The sequence below is a fragment of the Tupaia chinensis genome, unplaced genomic scaffold, assembly GCF_000334495.1.
Source record: "Tupaia chinensis unplaced genomic scaffold, TupChi_1.0 Scaffold000117_2, whole genome shotgun sequence".
NCBI lineage: Eukaryota > Metazoa > Chordata > Mammalia > Scandentia > Tupaiidae > Tupaia > Tupaia belangeri.
Genome location: NW_006159583.1, coordinates 2721025 through 2738584, shown reverse-complemented (window position 1 = coordinate 2738584; position 17560 = coordinate 2721025). Strand labels below are relative to the sequence as shown.

At 36.6% G+C, this 17560-nt stretch overlaps 1 protein-coding gene across 1 annotated transcript in view; it reads left to right on the top strand.

The window, feature by feature from the left end:
- The window catches only part of TMEM244 (transmembrane protein 244), a 46209-nt gene that overhangs the window by 22323 nt on the left and 6326 nt on the right, over positions 1-17560 (top strand). Inside the window, exon 4 of the mRNA XM_027770253.1 lies at positions 11026-11151. Coding sequence (XP_027626054.1) covers positions 11026-11151 — 126 coding nt within the window. The remainder of the gene's footprint in view (positions 1-11025; positions 11152-17560) is intronic.

The window sequence follows — 17560 nt, the reverse complement described above, 5'->3', positions numbered from 1 at the left end:
ATATATATATATGTACACATATATAAATAATTTATTTATATGTATTAAGGTTTTATTGTTTTTGTTTTATGCCATAGGGCATTGCACTTGCTGGACAGAGACAGAGAGTAGGAAAGTGAGGAATTTCCTCCCAGGGGGATTGGCCATACCCCAATCCCTTCTGCTCCATTCTCCTCTCATGATTTTGGGCCCACACTCACACATGCTCAGCATGATTTTCTAGCCACCAAGTCTGGGACTTGAACCGTAGTTATCCATGTGAAAGTCCAGCAACTCAACCACCATGCCACCTACTGCCCCTAGAAATCCTTTTTTATTTTTTTAAGGTTTATTTATTTATTTATTCTATGCACAAGAGAGACAGAGATATGGAAAGAAAGACAGACAGTCACCTCCAATAGGATCTCAAGGTTAGGATACCCAGACCCATCCTCGACCAGCCTGGAGTCACAGCACATATGTGCCTGGTGTACTCAGAGAAGTGTCCTAACTGGAACCTGAACTTTCTCATGTAGTTCGGCCTTGCAGAGCACCGCATGTTATTGTTGTGCTATCGTGCAGCCCTAGGAACTAAAATTTTCATATGAATTCTTATTTTCAGTAGTCATGGGTGAATTTGGGATACATTAAATGTTTTTTAAAGAAAAAGAACAATGTATTTTATGTACTGATGTTAGAATATGTTCATGAGTTATAAAAGAGAAAATAAAGAGTATGAAATAATTTGTATAGTATATTGTATTTGGTAGGATAGATACATGGTGTCAATAATAAGAAGTCCAGAGAATTAGGTGACAAACCATCATCTTCCATCTGGGATGACATAAAACTTTCCTTTCTATTAGGTTGTCAGGAAAGTCATGACACATTTTTCTTTTTCTTTTAACAGAAGATAACAGGGTTTTTTGAGAGTTTTGTTATAGGGAGCATGTACTCACTGGAGAGATGATGTCTCTCATTCATAGCTTGACTTGCTTCACTCATAATGCCAGGATCTTCTTGGTTTTTTTTATAGTTGAATAGTATTTCATAGAGTATATGTGCCACACTTTTTCAGTCCGATCATCTGCTCATGGATATTTGGTTTCGTTCCATGTTTTAGCAATTGTGAATAATGCTGCAATAAATAGATTTGCAAGCACTTTTTCTGACTCAGTGTTCTCCTATTCTTTGGGTATATACCCAGCAGTGGAATTGTTGGATCATATGGTAGTTCTATTTGTAGATCTTTGAAGAACTTCCATATTGTTCTCCAGAGTGGCTGGACCAATTTGCATTTCCACCAACAGTGAGAGTTCCCATTTCACAACAGCCTCATCAGCATTATCAAGAAAAAGGTTTTTTTTAATCTTCACCATTCTGACTGGGGTTAGGTGGTATATCATTGTGGTTTTGATCTGCATCTCCCTTGTGATGAGGGACGTTGATCATTTTTTCATATGCTTTTTAGCTATTCATATGTCTTCCTCAGAGAATTGTTTGTTCAGCCCGTTTTCCCATCTTTTAATTGGGTCAATCATTTTTTTTTACAAGTAAGCTGCTTGAGCTCCCTGTGTATTCTGGTTATCTGAGGCATATTTTGCAGAAATATTCTCCCATTCTGAGGGTTGTCAATTCATACTAATTACTGTATCTTTTGCTGTGCAGAAACGTCTTAATCTGATGTAATCACACCTGTATATTTTAGGGATTATTATCTGTGCTTTGCTGATCTTATTTAAGAAGTGTTTGCCTACCTCTTTGTCTCCCTATGGGCGTCCTATTTAAGAAGTCTTAGTCTACCCCAGTGTCTCTCAGACTTTTCCCTGTGTTTTCCACCAGTAGTTTTATAGTTTGACATCTTAGGTTTAGATCATTGATCCACGTTGATTTTTGAGCATGGTGAAAGATAGGGGTCTAGGTTCATTTTTATGCAGGTGTATACCCAGTTTTTCCAGCACCATTTGCTAAAGAGGTTTTCTTTTTCCCAATGGATTGACTGGTACTCTTTGTCAAAAATCAGTTGGCTGTATGTTTTGAGGCTTATTTCTGGGATCTCTATTCTGTTCCATTGGTCCACATGTCTGTTTTTGTACCAATACTATGCTGTTTTGATTATCACAGCTTTGGGGTATATTTTGGGGTCAGGGAGTGAGATGCTTCCCACTCCACTCTTCTTGCACAGGATTGCTTTGGCAATACATGGTCTTTTATGATTCCAGACAAATTCTGTGATTGTCTTTTCTAGATCTGTGAAGAATGTCTCTGGTAATTTGATTGGGATTGCATTCAATATGTAGATTAATTTGGGTAGAATTGCCATTTTTATTATATTAATTTTTCTGATCCAAATACATGGAATGTCTTTCCAATATTTTGTGTCTTTTAAATTTTTTTTTTTTAGATTTTCATAGTTTTCCTTTAGGAGGTCTTTGACTTCTTTGGTTAGATTCATTCCTAGGTATCTTACACTTTTTGTGGCTATAGTAAGTGGAATTACTCTCTTCAGTTCTGTTTCAGTTTGCTTGTTGTTATTGTATAGAAATGCTATAGATTTTTCATATGTTGCTTTTGTATCCTGCTGCATTACAGTATTCATTTGTTACTTCCAGGATTTTCTTTTTCATGGGTACCCTAAGGTCTTCTATGTATACAATCATATCATCTGAAAATGGTGATAATTTCATCTCTTTTTTTCCTTAATTGAATGCCTTTTATAATATTCTTTTCTGACTGTACTGGCTAGGACTTCCAGCACTATATTGAAAAGGAGTGGAGAAAGTGGGCAGCCTTGTCTTGTACCAGCTTTTAGTGGAAAAGCTTTTATTTTTTCCCATTCAGTATGATGTTAGCTATGGATTTTTCATAGATGGCGTTTCCTGTGTTGAGAAATGTCCCTTTTATGATAATTTTGCTGAGAGTCTTAATCATGAAGGGATGTTGTATTTTATTGAATGCTTTTTCTGCATTGATTGATATGATCATATGGTTTTTATCTTTCTTTCTGTTAATATGGTATATTACACTTATGGTTTTGCATATATTGAACCACCCTTGCATCCTTGAATAAAGTCTACCTGGCCATGATGTATAATCTTTTTAAGGTGCTGTTGGATACAATTTGCTAGAATCTTGTTGAGAATTTTGCATCTATATTCATCAGAGATATTGGTCTGTAGTTTTCCTTCCTTATCATGTTCTTGTCTGTTTGGGGAATGAAGATGATGGAGACTTTATAAAATTAATTTGAGAGAGTTCCTTCCTTTTAGATCTGAATAGAATGGGGGTTAACTCTTCTTTTAACATTTTGTAGAATTCATGTGAAACCATCATGGTCTGGACTTTTCTTTGTTGGGAAGTTATTAATTACTGATGCAATCTTATGGCTTATTATAGGTTTATTCAGGCTTTCTATGTCCTCCTAATTCAATCTTGGTAAATTATATGTGTCTAGAAATTCATCCATCTCACCCAGATTTTCTTGTTTGTTGGCATATAGTCGCTCATAGTAATGATGTTTTGTATTTCTATTGTGTCTGTTGTATTGTCCGTTTTGTTGTTTTCTCTCTTCTTAATTAACCTAGCTAATGGTGTGTTGATTTAAAAAACACGTATTATTTATTATTTATTTACAGTAATTAACTATATGTCAGTACAGTATACAAAATGAGATGTTCCATCCAGTATACATTGTACATTTTTTCAGTCAAGGATAATACCATACATGTTATCATCAACAAATGATTTTTTATTTCTTACTTCTTAAATATTTTGCTTCCCCTTCAATCCCTACCTTTCACCTTCTGCCAACTCCCCCTCTTCTCCTACACTGTCTCTGGTATATACAGTTGTTTTCCATGTCTGTTTTTTTTACATTTTATTGATTCACTAAAGATCTTAATTAATTTAAAGATTTTCAATATCAAACACAGCTGATATATACATATTTAAGAATGCATGTCTGACTTTAAGTGTAAACTTCAGTGAATAAAGTCAACATACTGTAAAGTAGCACCATGCTGAAGCTATATAGCTTATTAAAGTCATTAAATAGGTATTAATAGGTATTTTAATGCATTTATTAATTTCAAAAAAATTTTAGTTTTAACAGGTCAAAATAAAAAAATATTAAAAGAAATTTGCTTAAAATTTAAAGACAAGAAGAAGGTAGGTAATGAACCTATCAACATTTCAAGAGAAGACAAAAATCCTTAAATACGGAAATCAAAGCATTGATGAAAATCAGTAGTAATGTTTTAGTCTAAAGTAAAAAAAAATTTATTTTACTAGTTTGGACTCATATAATTAATCTCTCTTCTACTGAATTTTCAGTGTTACTGTAGTCTGATCATTCCACTTAAACTCTGGAAGTTAATGTTCAATTCCAGACTTACCTCTACCACTAGGATGGCCATTCTCTTCATTGTTTCTCTTTTTTTTTTGAGAGGTTTTCACTATAGGGCACGTGCGCTCGCCAGACAGAGAGAGAGAGGTATAGAGACAGAAAGTGAGAAATCACCCCCCAGAGGGGATGGTCACGCCGCAATCCCTTCTCCTCCATTCTCCTCTCAGGATCTTGGGCACACACGCACACACACCCGGCATGCGCTTTAAGCCACTGGGTCCAGGACGCAAACCGTGGTCGACTACGTGGGAGTCCAGCAATATAGCCATTACGCTAACTGCTGGTTCCCTCTTCACTGTTTCTTGTACTCTTATTTCTGTGTCGACTTTAGTTTTCCTGGTATAGCAATCTCTTCACCACTTTTTGGAGAGCTGGTATGGTGTTGGTAAATTCTTTCAGGTTTTGTTTATCTGAAAATATGTTTGTCTTTTTATCCCCATATGAAAGATAATCTTGCTGGGTATAGTATTCTTGGTTGAAATTGTTTTTCACTTAACACTTTGAATATATTTTCCCATTCTTTCCTTGCTTGCATTGTTTCTGAAGAGAGATCGATCTCAGCCTGATGAGATACCTTTGAAAATAACTTGCCCTTTCTCTCTTGCCAATTTTATCATCTTGTCTCTCTCTGTAGTTTTGGTCACTCTGGCTATGATGTGCCTTGGAGAAGATCTTTGTGAGTTGATTCTATGTGGGGTTCTTTGTATTAATTTGGTCTGGATATTTGAATGCCTCTCTAAGTTTGGAAAGTTTTCTTCCAGGATTTTGTGGAATAGATTATCATTGTCCTTATTAATTTCTTCACCTTCTGGGGTACCAATGATCTGGAAGTTTGGGTATTTAATGGTATCTAGTATTACTCACATGTTATTCTCATTTTGAGGGGTTATTTTTCTCTGTCTTTTTGGTGAATTTTTGTAGCTCAAAGGTTCTGTCTTCTACATCTGAGATTTGATTTTCTGCATGAGCTATTCTGTTTGTAATATTTACAGTGGAAGTTTTGATTTCCTGTATTAGACTCTTGGTCTCTAACAAATCCATTTGATTCTTCTTTATAATGTGTATTTCTTCTTTCAGATCATGAAAGAACTTCCTCACCTCCTGGAACTCGGTGTCTCTTTTCTCCTGCATCTTCTGGAGTTTGTTGACTCTATTGTCTTGCATCTCTATATTCTGTTTGTAATATTTACAGTGGAAGTTTTGATTTCCTGTATTAGACTCTTGGTCTCTAACAAATCCATTTGATTCTTCTTTATAATGTGTATTTCTTCTTTCAGATCATGAAAGAACTTCCTCACCTCCTGGAACTCGGTGTCTCTTTTCTCCTGCATCTTCTGGAGTTTGTTGACTCTATTGTCTTGCATCTCTATTAGCTTTGTCACTATGAATATTTTAAATTCTTTATCTAACATTTCCATGAATTCCCTTGTATTCTTTATGGAGGAAGAAGAGTTATTTATTTTCATTAGAGGAGAGATATTTTCTTTGTTTCTCATATTCCTTGTGCCTCTGTGGTGGTTTCTGGTCATCTAATGGATTTTATGCTTTTTCCTGGCTCCTGGCTAGACAGGGGAGCAGGAGGCTGAAGTCCGGACAGAGGGGCTTCAGGGGTCAAAATCCCTGAATGGGGCCAGATTGGGAAGTTTCTGGGTTTGCACCTAGAGATCTCCCTGAGTCAGAAGGACACATGCATGCCTAAGATTTAGGGTTAGCTGAGTCTGAGGATGTTTTATGGTGTCAAAATTCTGTTGGGATGGAACCAGCAGATAGCATAATGGTTACATCACTGGACTCCCATGTAGTCAATGGCAGTTCAGGTACTGGGCCTGGCAGCTTAAAACTCACACAAGGCATGTGTGTCCAAAATCCTGAGAGGAGAAGGTATTGTAGCATTGCCATTCCACCAAGGGGTAACTTTTCCCTTTCTGTCTCTCTGACTCTCTCTGACTCTCTGGCAAGTGCACACACCCTATAACAAAAAATCTCTCTAATTTAGTATTTTTATTAAGTAAATAATTAATATCTAGTATGTTCATACTTATGTATATATGTTTGTAATAACACTGACTGATATTGAGTATCAGAGAACTTCAAAAGATTCATGGAAAAATTAAATTAAAGTGAGTTTATGTTGGTACAAAAAAATTTGAAATCTGTGCATAGTATTTACTTAATACACATTTTCCATGAATTTTTTGAAGATCCCTTGTACATCAAACCTATTTGTTTTGTACATATTCACAATGAATTGTCCTCATCTTTTGATGAGGACAAGAGACAGACAGAGAGAGGCATAGAGACAGAAAGCGAGAAATCACCTCCCCCCAGGGGGGATGGTCACGCCACAATCTCTTCTCCTCCATTCTCCGCTTGGGATCTTGGGCACACACGCACACGCGCCCGGCGTGAGTTCTAAGCCACTGGGTCCAGGACGTGAACCGCGGTCGACTACGTGGGAGTCCAGCGACATAGCCATTACGTTAACTGCTGGTTCCCAAAAAGTAAAATTTTAATCTTGCTTTACATCTTAAAATAAAACAGGTTTATTAATGGAAGCTTAGAAAATATTGATAAGTAGAGGAAAGAAAAGAAAAAAAATAAATCACAATTACTTTCTATATGTAATTATTCTTAACATTCTGTTAAATTTTTCCCTACCATTTTTTTAAACACGTACTGTTTAGTAAACATTACAATTCTTTAGAAATCCACAGCACAATCTCTTTTGGGGATAAATATGTAAATATACAAAAATTGCATGAGGTCAAAGAAATCACATTTAAAATATGATTTGTGTAGGAAACTTGGCCATTGAGAGTTACTGAATTTAAATAAATAGCTTTAGAAAAGCCTCCACTTGGGTAACTCCATGGCCTGGTAGAAAAGGGAGCTAGATTCCACATGGCCAACCATGTAGTTCAAGTCCCATATGTGGCAGCTTGCAATACATGCCAGTCACAAATTGCATGTGTGCTCAGTATCCCAACCACATAAAGAAATGGAAGAGAGGGGATCACAGTATGACCATTGGAGGGTGCTTTCTCCTTGTTCTTTTTTTATCTCTCTTTCCCCAGCAAGCAGGCAAGCAGAAACACCTTCTGGTAATAAAGAAACAAACAAACAACAACAACAAAAACAGAAAGTGTGCTTGAGTGGATCACCTTGCTTGGTTCCATTATTTATTCAATTCATGTGCTGGAATGGGGAGTGGGACAGTAGGAGTAGGGGCAAAGACAGAGACCTTGAGAGGGAAAGTGAGAAATCATTCCCCAGGAGGGATGGCCATGCTAAAATCTCTTCTCCATTCTCTTCCGAGGAGCATGGGTATGCATGCATACACACACGCCTAGCTGGAGTCTCAAGTCATCATGTCTGGGACTCGAACCATGGTCGGCCATATGGGAGTCCAATGACATAACTGCTACACCATCTGCTGGTCCCAAGACTTTCATTCTACTAAGATACCAGAGGCCTAACATTTTCATTTTAATTTCTCGTTATGCACTTTCTTACTGAAGATTAGCTTATTTTCTATGAAGACTATCCACAAATGATAAGGAGAGGGTTACAATAAAGAATAAAGTGTAGGTTGAATATGTGTGTTTTGGGTAGGGGGAAAGATTTAAAACTCAACTGTTCTAATTTAATTCTTGCCTTTGGGAAACGTATACATGTTGGAATATACACTTTGCAAGCTAAGTGACATATGTGATGGAATGTATCAAAGAAACTGAAATATATCTATAAAGATAAGCTATTGACAAAGGTTTATTGGAGTAGGCTGTGTTTTTACATAGCAGAGATTAGTGAAGAGCCCAGGAGATCTGGCATTGTTCACATTTTTTTTTTTCTCATGAAACATGAACATTTGTACAAAGCTATCAATAAACTCTTAGCCTATTTGATCTCTAATTTGGGGATTGGGGAAATAAGTGTCACGACTCTTTAAAGTTGTTGCTTTGAGAATCTAGATTTGTTTAATCTTCGAGATAAAGTGAAAGGGTTGTCTCAGAACTTGGGCATGTATTTAGGGTCAGGTTTCTTGTCTCAACAATTTCGTCACCCAGGAGATGAGTTTTATCAAGGATTCTGGGAAGTGTGAATCCAGTTAAAACATGTTGATTACTAGCATCTTTCCTTTCTGTTGCAGAAAATAGTTTACAAATTCCTTTAGGTTTAATTAAAATTGTCACAACAACTTTTGAATCGATAAGATAGTAGTACTCCACTCTCCAGTCTGTGGGGAAGGAAACAGATTGATTCAGAGGTTAGTATCCTCTGCGAGGAATTATAACTCTTACACTGTAAAGGCAAGACTAGAACTATAATATCCTGACTTCAAATTCTGTACTATTTCTTTTAATTCATGCTTCTTTTATATCACAAACAAAGCATACCTATTCTCTATTAATATGTGCAAATACAGCTAATGTAAGACTAAAATCACGCTTTTCCAACTGCTGCAAGTGAACCTAAAAAATCTCTAAGTGCTTATAAAATAAGTATGTTTATTTCCCTATTTTCATGCGAAGGCCCTGTGAGCCACTGGTGGAGGAAGGAATCACATGTGATGGAAGAGGTAATGTCTGTGCTAGCAGGTGGCATGGTGGGTAAGGTGCAGGATCCTACATAGCTGACTCCACAGTTTGAGCCCTGACCCAGGGGCTTCAAAAACATGCCTGGTGTGTGTGGTTGCATTCCCAAAACCCTGAGAGGAGAATGGAGGAGAAAGGAATGCAGCGTGGTCACACACACGCGCACACACACACCCTGCCCCAGGGAGTGCTTTCTCACTTTCCCTTTCTCTCTCTCTCTCTCTCTCGCTCTCTCTCTCTCTCTCTCTCCAGCAAGCTTATGCACCCTGTGGCAAAAATTTGAAGAAAAAAGAAGTGGTATTCATATGACACAATAGTATTCAGAGGCAGGACATGCTGAACTGGTCTGCGCTGGTAAAAGGAATTCTCATGTCATAAAAAAGGAGTTAGTATGAATTCCCCACTCAACTTTAGAAACTCATTAAGTTGAACAAAATTGAAAGAATAGTGAAAGGCCTTTAAAAAGATGGTGCTGGGTCTTGCTTACTTGGTGTCTTGCTTACCCCCATGAGGCAATCACTGACTTGCTGGTTAGTAAATTACTTCTGCACAGTAAAACATATGGTGATTATTTCACTTTTTGGCTTTGAAAAATACAGTTTTTCTGCCTAGATATATTGATTCCTGAATCGTATGACCATATCAATTATTTACTGTGTCTTAAAAGGAAAAGAAAGTAATTTTTATGGAAAGTGGTATTATTTACAAAAGGGAATTTTGATAATATATCACATACACTTGTCGCTTCAAAGTTTGATGGATTTCTCCTTTGAAAGCACTGTAGTCTTAAATATCCCTAACAAAAACAAGAGGAAAAAGCTTGATTCTTCATATATTCAGGGTTCTTAACAGATTTGTGGTCTTGACCTGTAAATAACTAGCCCTTTAAACATGTTCAGGGAAACCACTCTGTGACAGCCTATGGGTTTAGAATAGTGTCTCCATCCACCACTGTCATTTATGAGGTTTTCTTTTATCCATGGTTATTGGTTATGTTCCCCAGATAAATATCTGAATGTACATCTTTATTACAAAGACACACAAAAACCTCATTTCCAGGTTATGTAATGCTTAGTTCCAAAGAAATGGGATAAAAAATATTGCTTTTTTATTATTATTTCTGAAAATTCACAACTAAATTTTGTCATTAATTTTTAATATGTCTTAAAATGAGATTTGCCATCAAATAATAGATCTGCATGCATGAGGTACAACATTATTATTTTTCTTTTTTGTTGTTTTTTTTTTATTTTTATTGATTTCATGAAAGAAAGAGAGAGTCAAGACCCCAACAGGACCTTCCTGCCACTGTTCAACTCCAGTCTCAGTTGGTATGCCCAAGGAGGTCCCAGGACACCATGTGGGACCTTCCTCACATGAGTCCAGTTGCAGTACCACTGTGCCACCACCTGACCCCCATTGTAACTTTTCTTCACTGCGTTGGGTCCATTTGCAGTATCCCTGTGCCACTACCTGGCCCCCACTGTAACTTTTTTTCACTGCATTTTTACCTTCTAAAATTCTAAGTACAGGACCAGCAGTGACATGGTGGTCAAGGCTACTGGATCCGTATGGTTATCTGTATGGTTCGAGTCCCTCACCTGGTAGCTTAAAAAACAAACCAGTCATGTATATATACATACCCAAACTCCCAAGAGAAGAATGGAGAAGAGATCGTGGTATGGTCATCTCCCATCTTCCCTGGAGAGTGATTTCTCACTTTCTCTCTCTCTGGCAAGTGCACATGACCTATCACAAAATACTAAAATAATAATAACAATAATAAAATAATAAAATGCTACTACAAAGAATATGAAATAGAATTATACATTATTAGATATTTTATATAAATCTAAAGATGACTAAAAGGTGAAATGCATTAAAAATTCTTACCCAAATTTGAGAATTTAAAAGAGGTGAAACACTTTTAAAGTCCTTATGAAATTTCTTTTCAGAATAAATTTTCACAGTCTTGTTATAAGTTGTGTTTTCGAATTGTTAGTTGTTCTATCCCCAAATAATTATTTTCTTTCTTTTATACTGCAGTTCTCTTAGTTTCAACAGAGGTTACCTACTTTGTTTGTGGATTGCTTTTTGTTCTGGTTGTGGAAGAATGGGTTTGGGATTATGCTATTTCAGTAACTATTCTTCACATTGTCATCACTTCAACTGGTAAGCAAAAATAAAATAGCAGAAACAAAGAGTCATGATGTATTTTTCTATGCAAAGATACATCATGATTCTTCTGATGATCCAATATATTAAATCTGACATTGTACCTAAATCATTTTCTTTTTTAAAAAATAATTATTTTTATTTAACTTTTATTTTATTTTTGTTTATTTTTTTAAAAAAATTGACCAGAGAGGGACACAGAGAGAGAGAGAGAGAGAGAGGAAAAGTGAGAAAGCAAGCCATCAGGTCTGGGACTAGAAGTGTAGTAGGCCATGTGGGAGTCCAGTGTTCTTAATCACCATGCCACTTGCCAGTCCCCCTAAGTCACTTTCTAAGAGCCCAAGTTTTTCATATGCACATTTCTCCTTTAATGGCCAAATGATGAAGGTTCTTATGAAGGTTCTTCAGCCCTCCCCATACTTCTCTGCTGCTAAGTACAGCTGTTTCTCCCTGAAAGGTTTTGACAGCTCATCTTTCAGTTCAGAAGAATGAAATGTTGGTTTTTGTATTCTTTTTCAATATTCCTCTTGTCATCAACTTGTACAGGGTTTGCCTCTGTAAAGGGATATTTTTCCTTCTAAATCCTTCCCTGAAGCAGAAATTGACCCTAAGACTGGTAACTGGGACCAGGAGAAGCCTGTCCTTACTGATCTGGAAACTTCCCAGCAGTAGTTATTTAAACAAGATTAGTGGGTCTTAGACTAGTTTTTATTTCTACCATGAGCTTTGAGGTCAGAAGAAAATGGACTCAAATTTCAGTCCTACATTTTATTAGATATGTAGTCTAGAACAAATAGTATCTTGCACACCAGTCTCTTCCTCCACAAACTGGGAGAGACCTATTAAAATTTCAATGAGATAGTGAGAAATTGTCTGACACAATGTCTAGCATATGATTACTCAGTAAATGGTAGTTTCATCCATTCACTCATGCATCCATTCAGAATTTACTCTTCCACTCTAACTTTTTCTCCCTTACAATCCTCCATTATTTTTTTAAGCATAGTAGTCAAAGTATGGGTGGTAATCAACCACAAGTTATAATTTAAAGTTTAATATTATTTATTGTAGACTTAAATCACTCTCTTATTGTCAGTGCGCTGATATATAGATAATGTAATCTGTCTCTAACTTAAGACACAATTTCCAAATAAATTGCTATTTCCCAGCTTCACTGCCCTTAGAGGATGCCAGTATATCGATCTCCTAGCATCAATTGTCTCAGAAACACACTCTCTTCTGTAATTCGGAGAATCACGGCTCCCTCTACCCTGCCATCTCACATTCTCTATTTTACTTTAAGGCTTAAGTTTTCCTACAAGTCAGTCACTGGGTATCTGTAAAAATGCTTGGAATTATAAGATGGTTCAATCCTCAGGGTTGAGATGAGCTATCATTTCTGGACCCATAAAACTTACCAGTTAATTGTCTAGCACATGGCCCATAGAAAATGCTTAACAAATTGCTGGGTAGAATTGCACTGAGAGGGAAATGGCTCAGAATCTCAGAGGGAGCCAGACATTGAGGATACAGAATGATTTTTGGACTGTCACTGCTTATTTCACTTCACATCTACTTTGTGAGCTGACCTGAGAACCCAACAGTTTATAACATCAGTTCTAGGAGAGGAGTTTTAAATATTTGATTTAACAAATAACCATGGCTGAAGTACTACTCCTAGGCTATTTGATTTCATGAATGTGGATAAAATATCTCTGTTATGTGGATATAATTGAACCAAACTCAAGTATTTCTTCATGAGTTTAAAAATATCATCAGGGTTCTTAACAGATTTGTGGTCTTGACCTGTAAATAACTAGCCCTTTAAACATGTTCAGGGAAACCACTCTGTGACAGCCTATGGGTTTAGAATAGTGTCTCCATCCACCACTGTCATTTATGAGGTTTTCTTTTATCCATGGTTATTGGTTATGTTCCCCAGATAAATATCTGAATGTACATCTTTATTACAAAGACACACAAAAACCTCATTTCCAGGTTATGTAATGCTTAGTTCCAAAGAAATGGGATAAAAAATATTGCTTTTTTATTATTATTTCTGAAAATTCACAACTAAATTTTGTCATTAATTTTTAATATGTCTTAAAATGAGATTTGCCATCAAATAATAGATCTGCATGCATGAGGTACAACATTATTATTTTTCTTTTTTGTTGTTTTTTTTTTATTTTTATTGATTTCATGAAAGAAAGAGAGAGTCAAGACCCCAACAGGACCTTCCTGCCACTGTTCAACTCCAGTCTCAGTTGGTATGCCCAAGGAGGTCCCAGGACACCATGTGGGACCTTCCTCACATGAGTCCAGTTGCAGTACCACTGTGCCACCACCTGACCCCCATTGTAACTTTTCTTCACTGCGTTGGGTCCATTTGCAGTATCCCTGTGCCACTACCTGGCCCCCACTGTAACTTTTTTTCACTGCATTTTTACCTTCTAAAATTCTAAGTACAGGACCAGCAGTGACATGGTGGTCAAGGCTGCTGGATCCGTATGGTTATCTGTATGGTTCGAGTCCCTCACCTGGTAGCTTAAAAAACAAACCAGTCATGTATATATACATACCCAAACTCCCAAGAGAAGAATGGAGAAGAGATCGTGGTATGGTCATCTCCCATCTTCCCTGGAGAGTGATTTCTCACTTTCTCTCTCTCTGGCAAGTGCACATGACCTATCACAAAATACTAAAATAATAATAACAATAATAAAATAATAAAATGCTACTACAAAGAATATGAAATAGAATTATACATTATTAGATATTTTATATAAATCTAAAGATGACTAAAAGGTGAAATGCATTAAAAATTCTTACCCAAATTTGAGAATTTAAAAGAGGTGAAACACTTTTAAAGTCCTTATGAAATTTCTTTTCAGAATAAATTTTCACAGTCTTGTTATAAGTTGTGTTTTCGAATTGTTAGTTGTTCTATCCCCAAATAATTATTTTCTTTCTTTTATACTGCAGTTCTCTTAGTTTCAACAGAGGTTACCTACTTTGTTTGTGGATTGCTTTTTGTTCTGGTTGTGGAAGAATGGGTTTGGGATTATGCTATTTCAGTAACTATTCTTCACATTGTCATCACTTCAACTGGTAAGCAAAAATAAAATAGCAGAAACAAAGAGTCATGATGTATTTTTCTATGCAAAGATACATCATGATTCTTCTGATGATCCAATATATTAAATCTGACATTGTACCTAAATCATTTTCTTTTTTAAAAAATAATTATTTTTATTTAACTTTTATTTTATTTTTGTTTATTTTTTTAAAAAAATTGACCAGAGAGGGACACAGAGAGAGAGAGAGAGAGAGAGGAAAAGTGAGAAAGCAAGCCATCAGGTCTGGGACTAGAAGTGTAGTAGGCCATGTGGGAGTCCAGTGTTCTTAATCACCATGCCACTTGCCAGTCCCCCTAAGTCACTTTCTAAGAGCCCAAGTTTTTCATATGCACATTTCTCCTTTAATGGCCAAATGATGAAGGTTCTTATGAAGGTTCTTCAGCCCTCCCCATACTTCTCTGCTGCTAAGTACAGCTGTTTCTCCCTGAAAGGTTTTGACAGCTCATCTTTCAGTTCAGAAGAATGAAATGTTGGTTTTTGTATTCTTTTTCAATATTCCTCTTGTCATCAACTTGTACAGGGTTTGCCTCTGTAAAGGGATATTTTTCCTTCTAAATCCTTCCCTGAAGCAGAAATTGACCCTAAGACTGGTAACTGGGACCAGGAGAAGCCTGTCCTTACTGATCTGGAAACTTCCCAGCAGTAGTTATTTAAACAAGATTAGTGGGTCTTAGACTAGTTTTTATTTCTACCATGAGCTTTGAGGTCAGAAGAAAATGGACTCAAATTTCAGTCCTACATTTTATTAGATATGTAGTCTAGAACAAATAGTATCTTGCACACCAGTCTCTTCCTCCACAAACTGGGAGAGACCTATTAAAATTTCAATGAGATAGTGAGAAATTGTCTGACACAATGTCTAGCATATGATTACTCAGTAAATGGTAGTTTCATCCATTCACTCATGCATCCATTCAGAATTTACTCTTCCACTCTAACTTTTTCTCCCTTACAATCCTCCATTATTTTTTTAAGCATAGTAGTCAAAGTATGGGTGGTAATCAACCACAAGTTATAATTTAAAGTTTAATATTATTTATTGTAGACTTAAATCACTCTCTTATTGTCAGTGCGCTGATATATAGATAATGTAATCTGTCTCTAACTTAAGACACAATTTCCAAATAAATTGCTATTTCCCAGCTTCACTGCCCTTAGAGGATGCCAGTATATCGATCTCCTAGCATCAATTGTCTCAGAAACACACTCTCTTCTGTAATTCGGAGAATCACGGCTCCCTCTACCCTGCCATCTCACATTCTCTATTTTACTTTAAGGCTTAAGTTTTCCTACAAGTCAGTCACTGGGTATCTGTAAAAATGCTTGGAATTATAAGATGGTTCAATCCTCAGGGTTGAGATGAGCTATCATTTCTGGACCCATAAAACTTACCAGTTAATTGTCTAGCACATGGCCCATAGAAAATGCTTAACAAATTGCTGGGTAGAATTGCACTGAGAGGGAAATGGCTCAGAATCTCAGAGGGAGCCAGACATTGAGGATACAGAATGATTTTTGGACTGTCACTGCTTATTTCACTTCACATCTACTTTGTGAGCTGACCTGAGAACCCAACAGTTTATAACATCAGTTCTAGGAGAGGAGTTTTAAATATTTGATTTAACAAATAACCATGGCTGAAGTACTACTCCTAGGCTATTTGATTTCATGAATGTGGATAAAATATCTCTGTTATGTGGATATAATTGAACCAAACTCAAGTATTTCTTCATGAGTTTAAAAATATCATACATTTTGAGGGCCTAATGTCCAACACCTGTGGCTCATCCCCTCCCACTCGCCTTTGAACTCTCAGGACTTCGGTGTTTTGGATAGCACATGGTGCGCATTGCGCTCCGCATGATAGTTTCTTTGCTCCTCAGGTGAAGCTCAGCAGCTCAGTTTGAGTCGCACCTGTTCTTAAGAAACAGGGAGGACTTTGGGTCAACCAGGACCAGTGATGACCATGCGGGGTGCTAGCGAGAAACAGGGAGACAGAGCAGAAGAGAGATTGCCAGTTTTCAACTCTTGCACACCTTTGAACGCTCAGAGATACTTTGAAAAATTTAGGCAGGAAAATATAGATCACCAGATGACTAGGAACAAATGCAGAGGTACAAGAAATATGAGCATCAAACAAAATGTCTCTCCCCCAAGGAAAAACGTCAATTCTGCATCATTCTCAGGAAACACAATGGAAGTCACAGAAATGTTGGATAAGCAATTCAGAATATCTGTAGTGACCAAACTAATTGAGATACAAGAGAAAAGAGACAATGAGCTCCAAGAGATGAGGAAGTCCTTTCACGATTTGAAAGAAGAATTAGACACCATGAAAAAGAATCAAACAGAATTGTTATGGATGAAGAATGTGATATAGGAAATTAAAACCTCCTTCAAAGATATTAAAAGTAGATTAGATTATGCAGAAGATCAAATCTTGAATGTAGAAGACAAAACCTCTGACCAAGAAAAAACTATCTAAAAGATTGAGAAAACAATCAAGAAAAATGAAGTCAATATACAAGAAATACTAGATACCATCAAATGCCCCAACATCTGGATAATTGATATCCCAGAAGTAGGACTATATCAGATTAAGAAGTTTCTGCACAGCAAAGGACACAGTAATTAGTGTGAATCGACAACCCCCAGAATGGGAGAATATTTTTGTAAAATATGCCTCAGACAAGGGACTGATAACCAGAATACACAAGGAACTCAAGTGGCTTTCTCGGGAAAAAAAAAAAAAATAGATGAACCCAATTAAAAGACGGGAAAATGAGCTGAACAAAAATCTAAGAAAGACATACAAATGACCAAAGGGAATATGAGGAAATGCTCAGCATCCTTCATCATGAGGGAGATGTAGGTTAAAGCCACAATGAGATACCACCTAACCCCTGTCAGAGTGGCGAACTTTAAAAATACAAAAAGTGGTAAGTGTTGGTGAGGATATGGTGGAAGGGAAACTCTCCTACATTGTTAGTGGGAATGTAAACTGTTTCAACCACTGTTGAAAACAACATAGAGGTTCCTCAAAGATCTAAAAATAGAACTACCATTTAATTCAGTAATTCCACTTCTGGGTATCTACCCAATAGACAGGAGAATGCTCAGTCAGAAAAGTGCTTGCACATCAATGTTTATTGCAGCATTATTCATGATCCCTGAGACATGGAACCAACCCAAATGTCCACAAACAGATGAATGGATGAAAAAATTGTGGCACATATACTCTATGGAATACTACTCAGCCATAAAAA